The 23,836-nt window shown below is 41.7% G+C and overlaps 1 protein-coding gene across 2 annotated transcripts in view; it reads left to right on the forward strand.

Moving 5' to 3' along the window:
* ATF6 (activating transcription factor 6) overlaps positions 1-23,836 on the forward strand; it is a 78,590-nt gene that overhangs the window by 6,972 nt on the left and 47,782 nt on the right. For both annotated transcript variants that reach the window (XM_048080263.2, XM_048080264.2), the window contains exons 8-13: positions 4,373-4,558; positions 4,974-5,065; positions 16,334-16,477; positions 18,008-18,127; positions 19,117-19,219; positions 20,301-20,365. In XM_048080263.2, coding sequence (XP_047936220.1) covers positions 4,373-4,558; positions 4,974-5,065; positions 16,334-16,477; positions 18,008-18,127; positions 19,117-19,219; positions 20,301-20,365 — 710 coding nt within the window. The remainder of the gene's footprint in view (positions 1-4,372; positions 4,559-4,973; positions 5,066-16,333; positions 16,478-18,007; positions 18,128-19,116; positions 19,220-20,300; positions 20,366-23,836) is intronic.

Here is a 23,836-nt window from a genome sequence, read left to right on the forward strand (position 1 = left end):
TCAAATGTGTAACGGAGGTAGCAAATAACTGTGTTTTAAATGATAGTCGTATGGATATTTCCACCTGAAGATGTTCTAAAGAGGCAGTTTTAAGACTTTATATCGGCCTAAACACTGGGCATCTTACCTGTGTTTATTGAAGCATGAAAAAACCAATTGCAACTGCTCTTTGGTACATATTGTGAAATACCACTTTGAAAAAGAACAAATGTTTCAGGATCCAGGCAGCAGCAGTGGAGTTAAAACATCTTGCGACTGCCACAGACACCATATGGGGTGTTCGGAGCTGCACAGATGCGGCTGTCATTTGAGCTCTACAACACATGTTTTTGTTTGCTAGTCTAAGCAGATGTTGCAGGGTAAAAAGAAACACTGCAGGACTTTCTTTCAAGCTTAAGAGGGATAAAGTGTTAGCTTAACACTCAGCCCTTCAGATGGATTAGACTGAGATCAGTTGATAGCAGCCTGACCTTGTGAGGGCCCTGCTTTGTGCTTGTCCCGATGGGCGCGCATGTAGGAGCTTGCCAACAGCAGGGAAGTGCAAGGCTTTCAGTGCAGCCATTCTTCAGTAGGAAACTGGCGAAGAGCTTTTCAGTTGGAGGTGCTGCCTACGCAAGCCACTCTTCCAGTGAAGGAAAGAAGCTCTTAACTAAAAAAGCAGATTGCTGTTTCTGTTGGAATTAAATGGTAGGAAGGTACAAACAGGTCTGTGAGGGAATCCGGTTTAGTCGTGTGCTTATAGGGACCTCTCGTATTAACACTCTAGTAACACTCTAGTGAGGAAAGATTTCATTCTGTCTCAGAATTTTAATTGCTAAGAAAAATAAACTAGTTTATGCAAAATTACTGAGTGTAAGTATGGGTTTCTGTTAAAGGATCCTATTTTCTGTAGGTAATTGTCAGATGAAATAAACTCTTTAAATTGTATTCTGTTGAGTTAGAGGCAAAAAAACCCACAGGCTTTTCATAAGAACAGAGAAATACTTTTATAGGTTTTTTTATTTCTGCATTTAAGGTGCATCTTCAAAGACAGCACCTTTCATAAGCTAAGGTAAGAAGCCATCTGATGTAAAGTTGAAGTGGTTTGGACTTGCAGCTCTGTGTTAACTTTGTCAGTGTGTGTACACAAAACCCTGTGGAGAGCTGTTAATTTTAGTCATTAAATTAACTTTTACCCAGTGACCTGTGTGAGATACTCTTGCCGGCTTTGGCAAGAATATATAATCTTGTGCCGTGCAGCTGGCATTTGAATGCAGGTTAAATTTTCCTAAGAACTGAGTTTTCTTTGGAAGACTATTTTGAGGTAGCAGTGTTTATTTGTAAAATGTGTGACCCTTGGTAAAACTGAAGATGCGGGACAAGCTGAATCTAGCTAGTACTGTTTAAAATGAGGTTTTGCAATGAGTATTTCCCCTCTGCATATTTACATAATCTTTTTTTTTTTTTTTTGGTGTAATTGTGTAATTTTTGAAGCTGGGAAGCAAGAATTGCATCACTGGTTAATGTTTGGTTTTAATGTCATTTTTTTCTGTGTTTCCCAAGAACCAGAAGTTACTATCTTGAGCAGTAAATCAATACAAAACAACCTACAGAGGGGGAGGCTGCAAAAAAAGTTAGCAGAGGCGTTTGCTACCTTTCATCTGCGTTCAGCGCATGTGCAAAGCGATGTTGTTCAAGCTGTCTGTCATAAACTGCTTCCCTCTCTTTCTTCTGATTATCAAACTGCTCAGCAAGCAGCATGTTTATCTTGATGCCAAGCCAGCTATGCAGTGCCTAGCTCCGTACTGCTTCCAAGGGTAAGCATTGTTGCTGTTCCACTCACACAACTCTTTCCACTTCCTGCATCAGCTTAAGGCAGAATCAGGTACGCAGTTACGGCTCATGCCCCATGAAAAGCCAGGCAAGTGCTAGAGGGTTGACTGAGGACCTGAAACTATTTTAGGGTTTGTCACCTAACCCACAGTAACTTAAGGACACAAACAGCTGGTTTTCATTCAAGGAAGCTTGAGAAATGAGTCAAAGTGAAATTGGTCTGGCGGAGACTGAAATGCAGTTATTGCACGGGGACCTCGAATTGGGCAGGGTAGAGCTGCTGTTCGTGATGGCATTTGGAGAACACTGAGTAAAGGAGGGCAGTCTGGATAAGCACCACCTGAAACATAGCTGGTAGGTTCTGAAACAGCCGTAGAGGTACCTTCGGATGTACGGTACTGTGCAAACACCACACCGGTGCTTTAACTCTGTGATTTCTTCGGAGAGCGCATAGATCTGCCAGATTTTCCAGACACTTAGAGTCAAAATATATCTAGTAGTGAATAATTCTGAACAAGTCTGCAAACAAATTGATGTAAACAAATTGTTCTTCTCTGTTTACTTCAAGATGCAAAGCCTCTATAAATAGAGAGGAATGTTACGGTACTTGTTTGGAGTATCACACAGCTCAGAGAAGCCAAAGCTGCTACATGAACGCATGCCTTGTTTTTGCATCTCTGGATAGTTGAAGTGATCCTGGCACCAAATTGGTGTGTTCTGTACCTTCCAGTCCTCGGTTAGCCTGAATCTTTTTCCCCTCCGATGCTGTTATGTGTCCGCAGAAGTTTGCTTATGTTAAGTGTTGGAGCACTTAAAAAAATCAGTGCAAAGCTTACGGCTAATGAGAATAAATTAAAATCCCTTCCTTTTTCACTCTCTGCTTGAGAGAAAAACTGGAGTAAGTACAAACAGCTTCACTTTCACAGGCTTTTGGTGGCAGCAGACTAGACGTGTAATAAATGATCTTTACAGAAAGCAGTTAGATCAACATGGAGACGGCCCAAAATGTTAATGCACTGTAACGTGTTTTCTTAGTCTTTGTCACCAGACTGCAATATCATGAAGAAGGATGACTTCTTCAAACAGCCTGTAGCCCATTTTCCTTGCAGATGCCAAAACTCTAGAGCGACATATTGTCCATATGCAAGTATATACAGCGAGGGAGCTGTAAAGCTGTGATTAAGATTCTTTAAGCAGCCGAACTTTAACTGGGGCACAGTATCTGATTTTTTTTAATGCTACTGTTCTGTGACTTATTTATTTTTTTCCCTACACTAATACTTCTAAAATAGATCTAATCTTTTTTCTTTAGCTTTCATGCTCTAATAGATAAAGGCTCCTCCAGTGTGTGTGTTGGTAGCTACTGGAGGATATTCAGGTCTGTGGAAGATAGAGCGTTCAGTTGTCTTTCAAAGTAAACATAATTAAATCACATCCTGTTGCGGCTTAATGATGTGATGGAATTCTTCTGGTTTTAATCAAACAAAAAGCACAGTTGCCATTGCTAATCTGTGTGAAAAGGAAATCAACAGAGTAGTCTTTGAGCTTAGAGTTTCAAGTTGTTTTGTGTAGCTCTGCCGTATCGATCATCGTTGTCCTTGTCAGCAGCAAGATGCTTTCAGTCTGGGGCGTCCCACTCAGTGCAAACCACAAAATGAGTAAGTGGTAAATGATGATAGACTGCTCCTGCTTGGGAAAGAAATCAGAGTCGTCGAGACTGTTGGGGGATGGGGGGGTTGCTTTGAATTGTCCCCATCTGGTGTTGCAGACTGCCTGCCTGCGAGTGGTTGCAGTGCATTGTGTGCCCTCCTGCAGTGTATTTGCTGCAGTAGCTTCACCCAGGAGTCTGGTTTGTGCGCTCTCATCAGAGACTGTTCTGTGAACCCAAGCACATTGGGTGGGACAATCAGGAAATTTGCATCAAAACCACACTTATGATCTGAATTAAAATGTTAATGTAGACTCACCCAGCGGATGCAGTTAAACTGCCATGTAGATGCTTGATACACATCGGATGTGCACCCTGAGATCAGCAACAGCATTCAAAATCTCAAAAACCATACAGCAGAGCTGGAAAAGGTACAGAAACAGGTGTAATCGGTGTGGAAATGGCTTCTGTGCAGGAGAGACTAAAAAACTGTAGGACTTAAGAAAACAGACAACTGATTGTAGCCTGTGAAATGGCGCGTGATAAAACGAAGGTGAAAGACATCCTTGTTGTCCTGGAGACCTGCAGATACGTATTTGCTTTCTTTGTGATTTGACTGATCAAATCAAAATGCTGCTTGATATACTTTTCATGTCCCCGGCACGTAGGAGAAGGTTGAGAGTGCAGCTGAAAACAGTGCAGGGCCTGATTTTTAAAATCATCCACGAGCTGTAACTCTCGGAGGTGTACGATAGCTAGTTGCCTCTGTGCTGAGCGTGTTGGCTCATTAGAAGCAGAGTAGGGGAAGCAATCTAGTAGACTTTTGACAAAGTAGAGCAGCAGAAATTATGCATGAAGCAGAGGCACTTTTAACTTGCAGGTTATTAACAGCCCTTGGTATTGCCTGTCTAGGTCAATGTCTTGAGAAGGCAGCAGCGCATGATCAAAAACCGGGAGTCAGCCTTTCAGTCACGGAAGAAAAAAAAAGAATACATGTTGGGACTAGAGGCCAGGCTGGAGGCAGCCTTACTGGAGAATGAGAAACTCAAGAAAGAAAACAGCACACTGAAGAGGCAGCTGGATGAAGTGGTATTAGAGGTAAGAGGCCGTGATGAAGATCTGGCTGTATATAAACAGTTGCTCGGGTGGAAGGCACTTGAGTGGAAGCATGCAGGTGTTGACTGGAAGACCTTTGGGAGTTTCTAGCGCACCCTCCCACTCAGAGCAGGACTTCCACAAACTCTAGGTCAGGTGGGCTGCTGAATCATCTAGTCAACTTTTAATTCCTTATTTCATGGTTCTTCTGAAGATTTTACTGAGAAGATAGACTGGATCAAATTGGAATATAGTGTACAAAAGAAATAGTTTTATTTTAAAGTAGTTCCGGAGTATATTCATACATAAATAGACAAATGTAAATCTAAAAAATAAGCATAATCTCGTTCATTTAGCTTCTGTCATAACAGTCTGTGCCATTTTTTACTTCACGTATTCTCTGTTTGTTACTGTCTAGAACCAGAAGCTCAAAGTATCATCTCCTAAGAGAAGAACCCTGTGTGTGATGGTGATACTGGCTTTCATAATGTTGAATTATGGTCCACTGAGGTAAGATACTTGAGAATTCCTCTTTGCCTTACCCCCGTACACTTGCTCCTGATTGTAATCGGTAGTAAGTTTGCTGCCAGGTGATTTTTGTTTGAATTTTTGGTATAGGCTATGTTGTGTTTTAAGCCTTGAGCCTGAAATCTGTCTTCTGTCCTTTATGCTTCTCCTTCACAGGGGCAGACTAATCTGTGTAATGGTTCCTCTTTTGAAATCATTCTGGCAACAAGAGCTGCATCTTGTACTTCTCATTTCTCTTGGCTTTGGCATTTTGTTAACCAATGCACAGTGTAGCAGCTTGCTTCATTTATACCTGAGGGGACTGAAGACCTGTGTTTAGAATCCTTTTAGAAAAAAAGTCAGAAAAAGCTATTTCTGTCCTTATAATTCATTTTTTTGTTTGTTTTGTCTTGTGTATTGTGTTGTAAACTTTCAAACTATGCAGACTTATTTCCACTTTTATTTATGCATACCTGTCATTAGAGAACAGCTAGAGTCGTGAGTATATAAATCAAATGTTGGGCTTTTCTAATTCCAGTGTCTGTTAAAATGAGATGCTGAAGAGCCGTTGTTGTCTTTGTCTCTGAGTTGACGGAGGATCTGCCAAATATTCCTTTAATGAGTTATTGTTATTTTTAAGCTAGGAAGTCTGCTGGGTTAGTTGAAGTGGTAATCAAAAGTCTCTCATTTGAACTGTGTCAGTGGAACAGAAGAACTAGGGAGCAGGAAGAAAAATGCTGCGTTACTGCCCATTCATTTCATAAAGAAATCCACAGAAGAGAGGAGATTAAAAAGGGTTAATGTTGTAATTATTACGTTGATAATGATTTGTTGCATTTACCTGTCTATTTAACCTGTCTTTGGAACATAAGGATCTTTTGTATGAAACTGTTCACTTTTCCAAAAGGGGAGGATATTTCAGTAGATTCCCAATCAGCAATGTCTCCATTTGTCTTTAAAAGCCCTGTCAGACTAAAGGAATAGGATGAGATAAATCTGGAGGAAGACTTTGTTTCCGTCTCTGATAAACTTGTAAAATGTTGGCGTTTGTATTTTTAATAATGCTAGTAAATTTGATAAAGGTGAAATTACTTTTGAAGTATTCGCATTTATTGCAAATACTGTTTCCTTTCTATCCGGCAGTAAAATATAGTGCAGTGTCTTAGTGCATTTAGCATTTGTACTGGAATTTTTAACTTGAGTTGGAATGCTTGAAGCTCTCTTAGTTTTGAGAGACCTGGAAACAGGACAGAAGATGAGAGTGGGAAGACTTACTGCAGTGCTCTGAAGTTTGTGTCAGCTCCTCTGCCCCCAGCAGTGAGTAAGGGGTTGAGCTTGATAGCACGAAACTGCTCTCCGAGTAGACTGAGAGGTCGGTTTGTGTTCATATCTATGCAACAACCGGGATCTACAGAAATGTGACAAGGTTAATTTTTTGACCCGTTGGATGTTTAGTAAATTAGATAAAGCAAAAAGAAATTCTAGAATGTCTGGCTGTTCCTGGCCAGTGTAATAGCCGAGCATGCCAGTGTAATCACTGAGCCTTAACTTGGTGGTCTGCGTCAGGACTGGATTTAGACAGTGAGGAGAAATGCATATTAGCAAGGAATTACTCTTATCTTTCTGCTTTTTTTTTTCCCTAGCAGCATGAATGCTTACCCTGCAGTTAAAATAGTAGACTGTATTAACGTGGTGTGAATGTTGATTGTGCAACACCCTTTGGAAGGCCCTGAACGTGGGATATACAAATTACTTCAGAGTTCCCTCCTCCCATATACATTTCCTTACCCGCACAGAGGTGTTACTGACTGGTGGCTCCATGGCTGCGATAGCCATGACTGCTGTTCTGCTTATACCTTAACAACACAAGCTTCCAATGCAAGTGATGTCTTTCACTCTGTAACTTCTTACAAAAGTACAAAATTCTTGTGATAACGTCCATGTGAACTTACAGTTCATTGAAAGAAAAATTCCCCGAGTTGGCAAACTGTGGAAGATGTAATTTCCAAGCAGTGGCCAACTGGAGATAAATCTGATTTGAAACCTTGTGGTAGTGTTGCCATTTCCTCTGTGTAGGAAATCATTTGCAAACCTGTATGGAGGCATGACAGCATTCAGGCACAAAATGTTTTGATTCAAACATATTAGCAGTGAATATTGTGTTATTTAAAACCAATGAACCATTGCAAAGAGGGAATGACATCCAAACAAAGCAGAAATGTGGGAATTTCACCCCCTAAATTCTGTAGCAGATTTTGCAGTTCCCTTAGTTGGCTTTATTGTAAGATGCTTCTCAGCTTTCTAATCAGAAGTGATAGGATTCTTTGAAGGCTAGAGGTAAAACAAAGGAAGAGATATATAGGTTTTCTACTTAGCTGTCTATTTCTGTCAAATCAGAGAAGCCAGGGAAGTGGCTAGGATGGTTGGGGCTGGGGATCTGAAGCAGGCCCAGCAGTCCTGCAAACCCTCCCTGGCTTACAGCAGCAGCAGTCCCCAGGTAGTCCTTCTTTCCTACAGAGCTGCGTGGCCACATTTTGTGTTTGTCAAAGGTGAGGTGTTTGTGATGCTTCGTGGAGGACTCTGAAGTCCTCTTCGTGGAGGACTGTTCTGCTATTTTCAGCTTATGGGAAGCAGTCCAGGATGTGGCAGCCCTTGGCAAACATGTTTAGTGGATAAAATTATTCTGCTGGCACAGAATTTTGCCTCCTGACAAACACATTATGTGTGTGGATAATCTGTACCATTGAGCCAGTGAATATAGGAGTGGTGCTGAAAGTCTGGTAGGGAAGCCAGCTTATCAGACCGAGAAACCTGTTAGAGAATATTGGAGGGAGAGTCGAGTCCAGTTCGTGTAACTGATGACAAGATTTCCAGAACGACCTGCAGCCTAGGAACTGGCACCATGATATCTCTGGTGAAAGAATGTAAAGTAAGTTCGGTGTAAATGTGAATGGAATGCTTCCTGCTCGTCAGAGTGGCGTGTACAGAGTTAACTGGAGCTCTGCATTACAGCGCACTGTGCTACTAAACTATTTTAGGATTGTTTATATTGGATATTTGTATAGAAACCGAAACTTTCAATTATTAAAAGCAAAAGTAATTCAATGGGAATTCAGTTAGCGTAAGCTTCTCTTTAACGTATTTGCTTTATACTAGGTGAAAGGTGTCCAGGAATTTCTCGTCTGTGTGTCAATGAACTATTCTCTAATCTTTGTGAATTATTTAGATCTGAGTATAACATACATAAAAATTTCCCTTTATTTTTACTTAAGAATGATTGGTGATGTGTATGAAGGGAAAAGGGTGCAGTTCTCATTTCATTCCTTGAAGAGGTCACCCTCTTGCCTTAGTCTTACATACCACGAGGTGCAAGGCAGGAATTGGCAACGCGCAGTGTTTGCACAAAAGGCAGTGCGAGCACAGACTTTGGCATGCGGCAGGGCTGGGAGCTGGAACCACAACATCTGGAGGCAGGTATCTGTGAGAGGCAGTCTCCTGCCTTCGTGCTTGCCCTCTGTGAGAGCGTGCATCCGTCAGCGCTGTCAGGTTCTCAGCTGGCATGGCACCGCTCAGAGTGCTGACTTCTGGCATTAAGACGTGTCTAATTAGCTGTGCATTTTTGTATCGCTTACAATATGAAATCTGAAGATTTCTGGACTGTTACAATTCCTAGGTTGCTTTTTTTTTCCTTTTAAATTTCTGTATTTGTGTTAGACCATGCCTGGGTACTAACCAGATCTGAAAAACAAACACAAACAATGCTGAAACAAATGGAAATGAAGCATGCGTGCTAAAGAACTCCTGTATTTATTTTGGGAACCTTTTTCTTTTATTTCTTCTCCCTGTTCCCATTTGAACATAAATTATCTTGTGCATTTTTAAATGCAGGTTCTACGTGCGATAATAATGTATTTGCAGGGAACCAACCAATGAGTTGCTAGAGGTGGCAGACAACTGGCCTGCTTGCTCATTTATTTGTTTGTTTGTTTATGTGGTAGGAATAAAAGAAATGTATAAGAAGTAGGAAAGGGAGAACGATCACAGAGGATGTATCTGTGTTTTGTGTTTGTACTTCTGTATTCGTACTTCTTGGGGCAGTAGCAGCAAAGCAAATAAGCCAGATGCTTGCTAGTGGCCCTAGCATTATTTTTTTGGGCTACAAAAAACATTTGGCTAGGTACTTTTTTTTGGCCTGGTCGGTCTGCTCAAGCTTACATGATCATCATCTAACAAGAGTTTTTAAATATTTATAAAGATAGCCAGTCAGCCAGAATGTGTCTCATCTACTATTTCAGATATTTAGTGGACAGAAAACAAAACCGAACACGAAGTTGGAGAGGGGAAAGACAGATCTGTGAAGATGTTGGAACAGGGAGTGTCTAGAAGTTGGTGTAGGTTTATTGTATTTTTTAGGTTTTTTTATTTTTTTTTTCTCCTTACAAGTTGGCCATGTCTGTATGGCTGGAATCCCTTTCAAACAGGAAAATGGACTTGATGATGTAACCAAAAATTCTGTGTTTGTGATGGAAGATGACTGAGGTGGTGACTGATGGAACTAAGGAAAGCTGCTGCTTCAAAATCTCTTGTGTCCTGTTGACCTACAGCAGCTGTGCTGGAATTTGCTGGCCTTTCATAGAGATTTCATTGCAGCTCCTCTCTGGAGTGTCCAGATGGGTTTTCCTCTCCTTTCCAGGACTGTCGTGGACACTGAATAATCTATTTAAAGTTTAGATCCACTGAGCAACCTGCAAATCAAGACACCAGCCTGTGTAGCTGGGAACCGTGATTTGTCTGCTGTTGTTGCAGGGTGCAGCATATGGAGAAGCAGCAATTTTTGACTCTTGAAAGACTTAAGGGTGTGTCTCATTTCTTCGACTGGTAGCACAAACATTAGGAGAAAAGCAGAAGTGGTAAGGTTGATCATCTTTTACGAACAATGAGGAAACTACCCCAGGGCAGTTCATTTGCATGCTACCCCAGCCTGCTTCTTGTAAGCATGAAGTAAGCAAAACACAAGTCTTTCACCACTGCCCAGATTACTGTCCTGCCTAGTCCGCAGGCTGTTAGTCTCACGAGTGTAGCCTGCTGAGCTATCAGAGCCGCGTTATTTGGGCTGCCAAAGCTGCCATCCATTGAGCAGACCTGTTTTGGTGTCTGTGGGGCTTAGAGCCTTTACTTGAGCCGAGCAATCTCGAGTTAATGTGTGGGAGAGCAGGGTTACTCTGAGGTGTGGTGCCTTCAGTAGTGTTTTTGTGCAAGTTTGCTATTGTTTGAGCCTTAGCACTGGGCTGCCTGATTAAAGAAACAGACACGTCTTACAGCGAGCAGGAGCCTGGGGAGCTGCTGCATACCTCAGCGATGGGATATTGGAAAGTCAGAGAAAGCATTTGGTAGTTCCCTTAAAGAAAGCGCTGGCTGTGTGGGCAAAGGAGCTAGCCTTGTTACTGGAGTGTCTGGTGCTGCTGGGAGCTGTGGGAGCTGTGGGCCTGTCCGTGCAGATTGCACCCCGGGAAGCCAGCCCTGCGCCAAGGTCTCGGGATGGTCTGGATCTCACCCCTCTGCTGCCACAGCACCCAAACCCCACTGCCAGATCAAGCTGCGTTGTGCAATGCTTTATAACACCCAAATGTGGGCACAAAGCAGACTAAAGCCATGCGTCTGTTGCCTGCTTAAAATGAAAAGCAATGGCTAGCAGCTGAAAGAGGACATTTTTTTTTGTTGTTCGTTTGCTTCTGTTGCCCTAACAGTTCTTCCCAGCTGTGTGCATGCCCCTTCCGTCCCAGCACGAAGGACAGCAGGTTAGTTGAAACCATTGCTTTTAGAGGAACGGAGGGGAGCTCCCCAGCCAGGCACCTTGCTTGGCCCTCGCTGCCTTCCAGCTGAGCTGGTGCCTGATCAGGGAGCGGTGCTGATCGGTGAGCATTGCACATCACACCTGTGGCCTGCGATCTCCTTCAGCTGCAGGCTGGGTGGCGGTGTCTAACCTTGCACTGGCTACTGAAGCACCCCTAAGAGACGTTCTGAGAACAGAATCACCCAAATTATGAGCTGTACAACAGGTTGAGTTTCCTGCTCTCGGTTCATCCGATCCTGGGCTTCTTTCCGCTCAGTGAAGGACAGAAAAAAATTGTTTCTCTGCTTCTTGTGAGCCTCAGTGGCCTTCCGCCTGTCTTCAGGAGGATAGTGGGCTTAAAAGGGGTGTGTGCCTGGAGTACGCTAACAAACAATCAGTCGTACAAATGTTGATAGTCAAAGGGCTATTAATTTCTGTGTAAAAGCAGAGAGGAACTGATGAAATGTGAAAACTGTTAGATGAGTGCAAAAGGCATGCAACAGTGCCGTGCTAGCCAGCGCCTTCTGGCTCCCAAGGAAATACGGAGTCCTCTGAGTGTTTTAGGAGAAACGGCAGAAGCCCAGGAAGACATTTGTGGCTTTAATGCTTCAATGGGGGAAACCTTTTTCAGTATTTGTGACAGTGAAAATGTAAGTTTCAGTGCTGAGCTGAGTGTTCATTTGAGTAGAAGGTGGCCCAAAGCTAGAAAATGTAAAAGTTAAGTGACACCTTTGCTCTTGTGTTGTAATATAAAGAGCAAAAAGACGAGCTGAGTATTTGGACATGAGTTTAGGGTCCAGACACTTCAGAATCTCTCTTGATGTGTTTGTAGCTCGACTAACATTGAATACTCTTGATTTTCTTACAAACTACAACTGCAGGAGCAGGAAGCGATTCCTTCCTCCTCCTCCTGCTGATCACAGCCACATGTTCATCCTGGCAGTCGTGCCTCGAGCTGGCTGTGCTCACTTGTTTACCTTGTCCTGCTGGTGCAGTCGCAGAGCCTGCGCAGAATGCCAGATAACACGCACTGATAGCTTCCCCCTTTCTCCATCAGTTCATCTGCTGGGGCTAGGAGTGAAATACGCGCAAGTTTTGCTCTTGATGAACTTTGCAGTTGAGGCTGCTTCTATCAGGCCTGCCCAAGCATTGGCAATAAGTGCCAGCCCACTTTGAAATCATTGTATATAATTTTCTAAGCAAAACCAAATGCTCTTGGTGTCAGTATTTGCTTTCTTCCTTTCTTTTTTAACAGCTTTATTAAAATAAATTGTTTTTTAAAGAAGGCAAAACAAAACACACAGACTGTCCCTCCAACTTCAGTGACTTTCCTCGTCCTTCCCTGCAGAGCAGAGAGGCCGGGCTCCTCTTGCCAGACCAGCGCTCAGAGGGTGGCTCAGGAGCAGACCGGAGGAGTGGATAATGTCTTGCTGCTTCTTTGGGGCAGCTGGGCAGCTGGTGCCTTCCTTGAATATAAGTGAGAAAACTTTCCAGAGAGCGTTTGGAGTTGTCACAGCCTTGTCTGGAACCAGTTAGGAAAATGACAACGTCTTCGGTTGGAGGCTCCTAGCATTGCCAACTTTAGCCTGTTGGAAAAATCCCAGCTCAGAGATAATTCTGTCCCCAGAAAACTCTTTGTTATGGTGTTACTATTGGCTTTCATCTAGAAATTGCTGTGCAACTTACATTTAAGTATTCAAAACTTGAAGTGCATAGGGTTTGTTCAGCCAGAATTACAAATGAAGTTTAGTTCAGGCTCTTGGCAAGGCTTTCTTTCACGTTTATCAAACTGACGTTCAAACCAAAGGAGTAAAAATACAGCTAAAATATCAGGTGCCATTGAATTTCTGGAGAAACCATGACAGGAGCGTTTCTTTTCTTTCCCTCCTATAATCAAATCTACACTTCTGAACAGCCATCTGCATGAAGTAGTTAGTGGTTCTTTCTTTTTTCCCTTGGATCTGGTTTTGCATCTTAAATGAAGTGATAGCTCAGCCAGCTTAGACAGAGTGTTTGTGGCTGTGTGAAAACCCTGTAATGCCCGTGCTATCTGGAATGCTCAGATGAAGGCTACAAAGCTTTGAGAGGGACCCCAGGTGTGTAAGCGTGGCCAAACAGAAAAGATCACAGTTCCCAACATCTAGCTTGTAATCTTGGCCAATGAAGCCATTTCTCAGCCTTGATCTTTCTTGATTTCTAATGTGGGGCAGCGACTCATTCCTACAAATACTAGAAATTTCTTACGGCAGATATGCCAACGTGCTTTTTCTTTCCAAAATTCTCATCTTGTGGACCAAAATAATGAAAAAAAACCACAAAACTTCCTTGCTTTGACCTTCTGTCATAGTAAAACATTTTCTTAAGCAGCATTTTCAGCTAAGATATCAATAGTTATCTTCAGAAGCTTTTTCCCTCTTAAGGGGGGATCCTTTCCTGTTCTTTGTTCCTATCCTCTTCGGCATCCTTTTAAATGCTCAACATTGACTTCAGCTTCAGCCTCATGTTGTTGGGAAACAACAACAGAAAAGTGGAAGATGGGCTGTATTTTGAGTTGCAGTGGGAGTTTCCTATAAGAAATGAAAATTCTTTTATGATTGCATCATTACCACAAACCAAAGGAGCAAGGAAGGTCGATTACTTTTTTTTTTTCTTTAGTCATATTTGAGATTTTGGGAAAGGTACTTTTGGTCATCGTCCTACAAAAATGAATTGCAATAGGGGAAGTAAGTGTAGTCCATGTAGCATAAAGCAGAAACTGCTGCAGGTTCTGCTTCAAAAGAGTCCTTTTAGGGGGAGAAATAACAATCCTGGTAAAGGAAAGGGCACTGCAGTCAGTACTATAAATAATACCATATTTTGCCCTCAGGTTTTTCTGTGTATGTTCTCAGAACTGGGAGCCATGGTTCATGCCTGTAGGGACTGCAAAGTATATTCCGTTCATCTGCTTCTTTATCTCTTGCTGCTGAAGAAATAGTCTTTTGGGCCAAAACATCCCATACTTAGCTGATGCCAAAAATGAAATTTTAATTTTGAGGAAAAGCTTAGCGTGTTTCAAGTATAAGAAGAGTAAAAATAGACATTTTCTCTATACTAAAGTTGATAAAATGAAATGAGGTGGGTGTGGTTTTGAGTGGCTGTACAGCTAAAACAACTAAATTACAGAAACTGAAGATTAGCTGTGATTGCACAGCGGTGCATGTCTTTTTTCTTGATGGACTTGGTTTTGATTTCTCTACTTTTGTTCAGAGTTTGGGTTGAGCACGTTACACATGGTGCCTCGCTTCAGGCTTGTCACCTCCCCAGGCTCGGACCTGAAATGGTAAGAGTTGCCTTTGCACACCTATCCTGCAAGTAAAGAAGAAAAAAACATCACAGAAAAATGCAGATTTGCTGCGAGACTTCTGGTTAGGTTTTTAACAAGCTCGAACTAAAGAATTATATGGAAAGTTTCTCTAGTTCAAAACGTCAGTTTGAACAGGGAAGGGGGGAAGGAGGACAGGAGAAAATGCCGGACCCAGGAGGTCCACCAGCAGCGGGTGGCTAATTCACTTTGGGCTGTGGAGAAACAGGTTGCAAGAGAATGGTAAAACTTTCAGATCTCCTGTGATGAGTATTTTTGGTTTCATGAATAAAATCCTGTAAACTTCCAGCTGTCGGGGCTCCAAATACGGGAGAGTAGGGGCCTGAAAAGCGTTCCACAGATGAGTGACTTTCAGCAGGGATGCGTGGCATCTGTTTAAGCACCACCTTTAATCCTGAGGTCTGGTTCTGCCTTGAGTTGCTGCCAGCTGTGCCAATGCTTTAGTCAGAAGAGAAGAAACAAGGTCTCAGAAATAGCAGATAGTGGAGATTGGTTCTGTAAAATCGGACAGCTTGGTGTTGCCTTGTCTCTAAGGCTGTCAGTAAGCCTTCCACCCAGCTTTCCATTCTCCGCAGCAGAAGCAGTGAGTCTTCTGGATGCTAGTGTGCATCTGCAGTAAGAAACTATCTGTAAGCATTTTTCTGCCCGCTGTTGCTTTAGTGAAAACGGCTTGTGGGCTTCTGCTGCCCAGGCTCTGTGCTGCTGCCTGGGAACCCGAAGGACACGAGGCAGTCCGAGCGACGTCGGCCTCTGTCTGATTGCCCTGGCTCCCGCGGTTCTGCAGGACGTGACAAAATTACTTACCAGGAGACTTGAGCTGCTGTTAGCAGGAGCACAGATACATTGGCAAAGAGAGGGGATTGCTAGGCAACTATGTCTGCGTGCCTTCGTCTTAGTCGTGGAGTGTTTAACCTCCGTCCTTGCTGGTTCTTGTCTTCCTCTGGTATTACATTTGCGTTCATTGTCTGCTGCAACATGACGCCACGTAACAAATAGGAAAATGAGGTCTTCCCCTGCAGAGTTTATGCTCTGCTGCACAAGAGAGATGGGCATGAATTAAAATGTGCTCTGTGAGCAGTGGTCAACGTGCGTGGCAAAGATCTCCTCAGCACGCTGGGGTCTTGTATTTTTGCATTTTTGCTGTGTTGCTGCTGGCGATGCTCTGCTGTTGTCAACCAGGAACGTTAGGACTCGATTTTGATGTGTATTTCAGGAAGCAACCACGTTTACAGAAAAGTAAAGCTAGTTTCTGGGAAGGGCATGTTGAGGTGTTGCTTTCGTGCTTTCAGGACTTCTCGCTTGCAAATCGCCCTTCTGAACCAGGATGCAGTCGATCTCATATAGCAGTCGTCGGGTCATTTTTCCAGCTCGTGTGAAATGCTGCCCTGCTTTGCCTCGAGAGCAGCACAGATGTTCGTACACTGCCTGGGTGGCTGAGCAGGCCCCGGGGGAAGATCCTCCGGCCAGTGCAAGTGCAGAGCAGGAAGGCAGGGTATTGGGACCGTGCCCTGCTGCCGCTACGGAGGTGGGGTTGTCAGCCCTACCGGTGTCTCTAAATCCATGTAGTACTGAACATACATAAGTTGTGAACACTTTTGTTAAATGTCTGGCATAATACTCCAAGCCTGCAGCTGCACAGAATTAGGGAGCTAAATTTTCTTTACTTATTGTATTCATATAAACTTTGCCAATTAGCTTTGAGGACGATGTAAGTGGAAGTATAGAGGTACTTGGATTTGAATATAAGTTATTTTCTTATGCCTGCAGGTCTATGTTACAGATTGATTTCAGTTTCGTCAGGTGAAGTTTATGATGCAACAAGAAATACAGAGCATCAAAATCCTTCAAACGAGTAAAACTGATAGAATTGATTTTCTCTCTCGTAGTGCTTTGAGTGACAGTAATATAATGATGAGAGATGTCATGTTTTTACATTAGATGTGACATGAACCTTATTTATGTGACACAGCAGCAGCCAGAAATTTATCCACCTGAGTATTTAACACCTTAGAGTAAAGTGTCTTGCAGACCATTTGTATGTGAGTGATACGTTTTGCTATGTCTGTTGTGTTTCCAGTATATTCGAAAAAGATCCCAATGGAGTTGACTCCACTGTGAGTTCCAACCACCGGACCCGAAATCTTCTGGAGTTCTCGGCTAGCCAGGAGTCCAGCACAGCGCAGAAAATACCTGGTGACATAATTTCCGAGAAGAGTAATAGGTAAGATGAAAACTTTTGACACGTTTTAAGTGGAAGAGGGCAATGGTACTTGTAGTTCTCAGTGACCTTCCAATTGGTAACCTTCTTGTCCAGTATTATTGCAGCTCTTAAAGAGCAATTGAGCTTACAAAAACAGTGTTTTGAAAGCTGATGATCACTTTTTTTTTTTATTTTTGTTATGTAATAGTTTACCGTGCTGCTTTTCAAATTAATATGTCATTTTATCCACAGGATTACCCAGTATGTAGAGGTGTACAGCTGGCAAGTTTTGCCTTGCTGTATGGTATTGACAGTGGTGGAAGAGAATATAAAAGCAAGCGTGTGTCAGGGAGATTTTTATGACCTTCTTCAGCTCTTCATCTGTTTGATTTTTTTTCCCTGATCTTTATTTTACCTAGCATAATTGAGATATTTGTTTAATTATCTATCTGTCCTTACTTTTCAAGTTGCAATATTTATTTTCTTAGTTGCTCAAGAGAAGATAAGGGAAGCTCACAATTATGAGCACACTCTGAACTTAAGAAGCACTGCACTTTTTTTTTTATAAATCTCTGAGCCCATCCTTATGCTTACCCATTATTTCATCATATAGTTGCTTTAAAGATTCCTCGATCTCTAGCATTCAGTGCGTAAGTAATTGAACATATAATTGTCTCCAGACTGAAGTCTGGCTAATCCAGCTCATGTTTTCCCCTTACAGGATTTATCCTATCAGATTGTCCCTTTCCAGTAGAGTATTTTGGCTGGTTGAACAAAGCCAGGCACAGACGTGCAGAAGGTCTTAATACATTTTGCCATGCGGAAAGAAGACAATAAATCACAAACACTTTAATGCTGTAGTCATGGTGAGGGCTTTGTGTCCTATGTGGCACGTTTCAGACCGTGACTTATGTGATATGGTAGTAGAGAGGTTCTCTTAGGAGGCTGTTCTAGTGCCTGTGATACAGTTAACCAGGAGAAAGGAATATTATTCTTTGCTTTGTTGCTGAAAGTGCTTTGTGTATTGAAATGCATGCTCTTTCTCACTTTTTCTCATAGCTGAGCTAGCTGCTGGAGACTGTAGGAGATGTTTGGGAAAACAGTCCTTGCCACTTGGTTGTAATATAATTTCTGGCTGCTCCATTGTTGTATAGTTCATGGTCTTTGTATCTACATGGTTTTAGTGGCTAATAAATTTAGTATTTCTATAGCAAATCCTTCACAGCTCTGGAATGAAAGAGAAAGTTGTCTCTGCTGAGATCTCTCAGTTTACATCTTATGAGGAATATTTTATGGGCTGCATTTTCTTTCAACATCTGGCCTATTCATGAAGAAATTTTGCAACCACTAATGCTCATCTGTCTGCCCTGTGTTGAGTGCTACCAGACCCTTTGAGGGAGTTGCCTAGGACCACTGATTTTTGATAGAAATTGTTACTCACCTGTTTTGAAGGTCTCATAGCAGCAGCTGTAACCTTTGTGGGTTTGTTGGTGGTCATTCTTAATTTTCTGGGTTTGGTCAAAGGTTGGTGTCTCTTTGTCTTTTGCCCAGGTACGATCATTCTGTGTCTGATAACAAAGCGCTGATGATAGTATCAGAAGAACCACTATTGTATATTTCACCACCACCACCACCCTGTCAGCCCCTGATCAACCGGACAGAGTCACTGAGGTGAGTAAGCAATCTTTTCTGAGCATTTAAGCTTTTAGTAGGAGTTCATATGTGTTATATAGTGTCATATAGTGTTAGGCGAGTGGACAGATGGCTCTGGATGATGTTATATCCGCTCGTAGCATTCACCCGGTCTGTGGCCGCTGCCTCTGTAAGTGTCTGTGCTGTCCAGCATCTACTACCATGGAGACATGGGACTGACTTTGATCTTTGTAATCTTCTGATGTTTTTTCTAATGATTTTCACTCAGTATCCTCACTGGTCACTTAGTAATAACTGAATAACAACTTTCTGGTTGCCTGGAGGTTTTTAATGACTTAAAACAGAAATCACTTCGTATGTGGAAATGTTTACAATATGGAAATCAAGGCCACTTCCATCAGAAATACGTAAAAGATCATCTCCTACACTTCAACTTCCAAGACAAGTAAACTTAATTTGACGTTGCAGAGCTGCTTTATTCATTATTAGGAAAAACTTAGCTCTGTTTTTTTCCAAAGATACAAGTGTATCACTAAAATTAGCTCCATTCTGCGTTGCCCATTCTTTCTCTCAAATTTATTTGCAGTATTTTAGCTTTCTTAGCCAATATTTAGTCTTGAACTGATGATCTTTTTCTTTTAAATTTCAGTAGTCCTAGTAATTTAAAAATTACTGTTAATTGGGCAAAAGAAAATACTGTATCTGCTTTGTGTTAAAACATCCGTAGTTCATATACTTGGATATGGATATTTAGCCAGTTGGACTCAATGATCTTTGTGGGTTCATTCCAGCTGAACAACTCTATTCTGTCCTATTATTTATGTATTCCCTTAAAATTTAATCTTTCAATTAACTTTGCTGCTCTGGTGTAAAAAATAAGATATGGTAAAGTAAAAGAGTACTAAACTGCAGCATGTTTGAAGTGTTTTCTATAATTAAAAATATTGCCACTGTTCTTTGAAACATGTGTTCATGCTGTGTTGTGTTTGTTTTTTGTTTGCTTTTAGGCTAAATCATGAACTTCGAGGATGGGTCCATAGACATGAAGTGGAAAGAACAAGGTCTAGAAGGCTGTCAAATACCCAACAGCAGAAAGCACGGGTTACGCAGGTAGGAAGGCTTATACTGGTGAGTCAGTATCATGACAGGATAATTTCAGATAACATAAAAATATTCTATGTTACTTGTCTATGCTTGTTATTATATACCAGAGTAGCAAGAGTGCCTGTAATTAGGGTTACCAAACACTTGGCATTTTAAATTGCTGTTTCTGGTTGATGATTATGTTTCCAGAGTTCTTTTTGGGAATACAATTTTTCATTCTTGGTCTCAAATTATTTTTTAGCAGTCCTCAAAATATATTAGTTGTTCTCTAAAATTAAACCTTTTATATGACTTCTCTGTAAGGTTGTTTAAGGTTAAACAGTTGGTTGATGGAGAAACGCAACTTACTGCACATTGATCAGGCTCACTGATAAGAGGCACAGCTGATTGTTGAAACATTTCTTGCTAATAGGATACGTTTTTGGTAAGAGTACAGAATTACGAGATTTGTGTTCATATTTCCCCTTTTTAAAAATGTCTTTCATCTACATGGCTTATCGACAGTGAGGATGTAATTAAGAGCATGAGTTTTTGAAGTCATTCATTTGATAAAGAGATAGTAACAGCCTTAAAAGGAATGGAACATTACACTGTGGGCAACACAACACACTTCTAGAGAAAAATTGTTGAATATTAAACTTCTTCTCACCGATGTCCAGAAGACATCAGTGAGATGTCAAAGGTAAGGGAAATTCAGGTTTTTCTCGTGTCTCAAACACAAGAGGTGTGCTGTGGATAATACATTCTGGCAGAGATACAAAGTGAATATGACCTAAAAGAATTTATGCAACTACTGTGTATGGTACCTGCATCTATTATTTGTGTCTGAGCATGTAACTTTAAATTTGGCTGTATTAAAACACTTGTTTTTTTTCTTTGATTCCAGCTTGATTACTGGTTACCCTTTCAGTTAGTCACTTGTCACCAGTGAAAAAATGTACATTCATTGTCCAGGGGCACTAATTAAAGTACCCTGTACCTCCTTACATATTCACTCTGCTACATCTGTGCTTCATATTTTATGTAGTGCAAAACCAAGAAGATGTTTATTGTTTTGCATTTATCTTTTTTTTTACCTCTTTTTCAGAGCTCCCTCAGTGAGAAGGTAGATTCCCAGCTAATGGCCATGCCTTATACAGACACCAGCCTCAGGTAAGGCAAAACAGCTGCTTTATTTTTGCTTTTTACTTAGTAACTTCATTTCTCACCAACAGCCGGTGAAAAATGCCAATTTTCACATTGTCAGGTTTCTTAAGTGAGGGACTAGCTACATTTATTGGCCTAATTTCCATACCTTGGCAATTAGCTGCTACTAATGATTCAACCTACACTTATAGGAACCCTTATACAACAACTCTTTTCTGGGGTCTTTCTACCAATAAGTCTAAAGAAAATCATTACTTCACTCAACAGGGTCCCTCCCTAAACAGATTAACAGATTTGAATCTTTAAGGGGAAGTAAAAGGGGGATTGTTTTGGGACTGCCCTCTCCTGCATACCTGTCCTGTCCGTCTTCGTGGAGGACAGGAAAAGCTGGAGAGAAAAGCTTAAGGAAAATAAAAATTCTCTCTCCTGAATTCTCTGTGACAGTGTTTAAAAAGATCTCTGTTTTGAAGTGGCAAGGAAGAATAAGGAAAATGAAGCATAAAGGGGACCTTTTATTGAGGAGAAATACCTGAAATGTTGCTATTGAAAGTGAGACAGTTGTGGACCTTCCATTTGTATTGCAGCAGCTTTGAAAGCAGGATCGTCCTGGGAGAAAATAGTGACCTGTAGGCAAACGTTCTGGAAACAATGCTGCCAAAAAAAAAAAAATATTGATTTTTCTTAGTACTACAGGCAGATGCAGGATGACTGACAAGCTTATCCTCATAGCATAAGGTAGCTTATATACACGCCTGTGTTACTCTTAAAAAAAAAAAAAAAGTATTGAGATTATTAAAAACAATCTGTGACATGCAACTCCACATGGAATAATTTACTATGCTCAGAAAGAAGTGAGTTTTTTTTCTGGACAAATGATGTTTAAATGAACAGGACCAGTGAGTGAGTCATGGCAGCTGCTTGCTGTGACTGTCCTGGAACTGCTAGGAACATAGAACAGGCTTCCAGTTTCTCCCAGAGACATCAGCTATTAGATGCTCCATGAAATCACAGAGTTGCAGAATAATTAAAGTTGTGAGGCATCTCTGGAGATGTCCAGTCCAACCTCCTACTTGAAGAAGGTTTAATTTCAAGTGGCTCAGGGCGATGTCCAGCAGAGTTTTGAGTATCTCCTGAAGGAGAGATGCCACCAGCTGTCTAGGCACTTGTCCCAGGGCTACACCACTGCCGTTGTGAAATGTTTTTCCCTTGTAGCCAGCTGGAACTTTTCCTGTAGTAATTTGTGGCTGCTGCCTCTTACCCTTTCACTGTGCATCTGTCAGAAGAGACTGACTGCCTCTATCTCCTTGTAAGCCCCCGGTAGGAAGCTGAGGATTGCAGTTGGAGCCCCCTCAGCCTTCTCTTCTCCAGGCTGAACAAACCCCGTTCCCTCTGCCTCCTGTCTCTCCTTGCACATCCTGTGCTCCAGGTCCTGACCGTCATGCAGCCCAGGATGCAGTTGCTGCCCTGATGTGTTGCTGACTTGCATTTGGCTGCTCTGCCAGGACCCCAGCTCCTTTCTGCAGTCCATGTGCTTCATTACTGGGAAGACAGGAAAGATGCTGTTTATCTAATTTTGTCATTGATGCTATCCATGAGGCACTGCCTTTGGAAAACTATTAACGAGCTAGTAGTTTTTCTGCAAATGTGTAAATCAAAAACTAAACTACTTGTAAGCTTTCTGATACTTAACATAAGTGCATGTAGACAGCCACAAAGCTTTTGTTAATGATGCAAATGCCTTTATTCGGAGTATACTGTCAAGACTTCTTTTTTAATATTGGTGTTGTGCCTGGAATTTGAGTGACTGTTTCCTTCTGGAATACCCTTATTGTTGACCTGTTGATCTTGGGTGAATCCATGAATGAGGGGACATTAATAGGATCTGGATTCATCTTAGTAGTGCTGATGATATCAGCAGTGATGTAAAGTGTTGCAGTGAAGTCAAAGCAGAGGAAGGTCAAAATGAAGATGACTTAAAAAAACATTAAACACCCCCCAACTCACTTCAGTCCTTTTAGCTTTCTTCAGAGGTTATTTTGATGAGGCTTTCTGCAAATGTGTATTTGGGGCTCTGGATATCAAATGCTAAAGGACTCTCCAGCTTTTTTCCTATTTCTGAATTTTGCACTATTAAAATCGTGGTTCTTGGTGAATAAAGCACTGTGTCCACAGCCTCACTCCTTAAAACAACACTCTTGCACCATACTTGCGCTTGGTGATGCACAGCAGAGTGCCCTTCTAACTCTGAAAACCATGAAGACTCATTTATCTCAGAATAAATGGACAGATTCAGCACCACTTTTTGGATACATATTTAATATGACGTTTTCTTGTAATATGGTAGGGTATTGCTAAAAAACAAAGATGGTATCTTTGTGGCTGGTTTTGGATCTTCAGTTTCTTCCTTTCTTTCATGGAGCAGTCCATAGTGAGTACTCTTAACTGCACAAAGGTCGACACGGTGTAGTATCGGTAATCTACTGGTATTACTTGGAGTTTGGAGCCAGTGATGGACTTCTTCCATGGAACCAGCATTGCTCAGGGAAGGCCCAGTGGTTTCCAAGTGCTTTGGAACAACTTTCTCCCATGGCCGGATTTAGAGTTATAAAAGGCTGTTTTCCAGGTCTAGCTGGATCTTCTGTAGTGTGGGCGAGAAAACGGAACTGTGGGACCTATTTCAGTTTTCAGGATGTGTTTTTACTAAGCAATACGTGGGTGTGATGCCTTTTATCACAGCGCAACTTCAATGCTGAATCTCAGGGGTGTTTTAGTGGGCCCACGTGTTTTTGTGAATGAGTAATCGAGTTCGGATTAGCTTGGATCTTTGTTTCCTGTGTGTGAAGGACATGATCTGATTCCTCACTTGCATAGGGCTGCTAATGAGGATATATAGAATAGCACTGCCTACTCTTAATCCCCCAGGACTTTCACCCCCCATCTCGTTAAAGGGAAGCCTGGCTTGGCAGCTGCAGTCCTCTGATTGTAGCAAGGCAAGATTAGCAGTAGGAGAGGAGATAATGGTGGCCTGCTATTACTGCTGCTCAAGAAAATCACTTGATGATACATTTGTGCCTTGTTTTCTTTGCATAGTTATGTATATTATAGAAACATACCAAAACAATCTAAATTAGCCACCGTATTTTAAAATCTGGGTCAGCACAAGACAGTTTGGGAGGAACAGGCTCATCAGTGATTCTGCCACAACTACTGCAAACAGATAGCATGCTATTAAAGTGGGGAAGAATTAAAATAACCGGTTGAAGATCCAGCTAATGGTTTGTCTAAGTACAGCTTTCCCATTTGATTAAATATGTTATTTTTGAGTGGGAATGGGATGATAGCAATATCTGCTGGGAATTTCTCACCTTTCCAAGATAAACAGTGGATAAGTACCACGATTGCCTGACTTGCCAGTGTTTCTGCTTAGAATACTTAAGACTGTGTCTTTTCCTCATGTCTGATATCAGTAAGATGAGA

Source organism: Anser cygnoides, chromosome 8 (genome assembly GCF_040182565.1).
Source record: "Anser cygnoides isolate HZ-2024a breed goose chromosome 8, Taihu_goose_T2T_genome, whole genome shotgun sequence".
Lineage (NCBI taxonomy): Eukaryota > Metazoa > Chordata > Aves > Anseriformes > Anatidae > Anser > Anser cygnoides.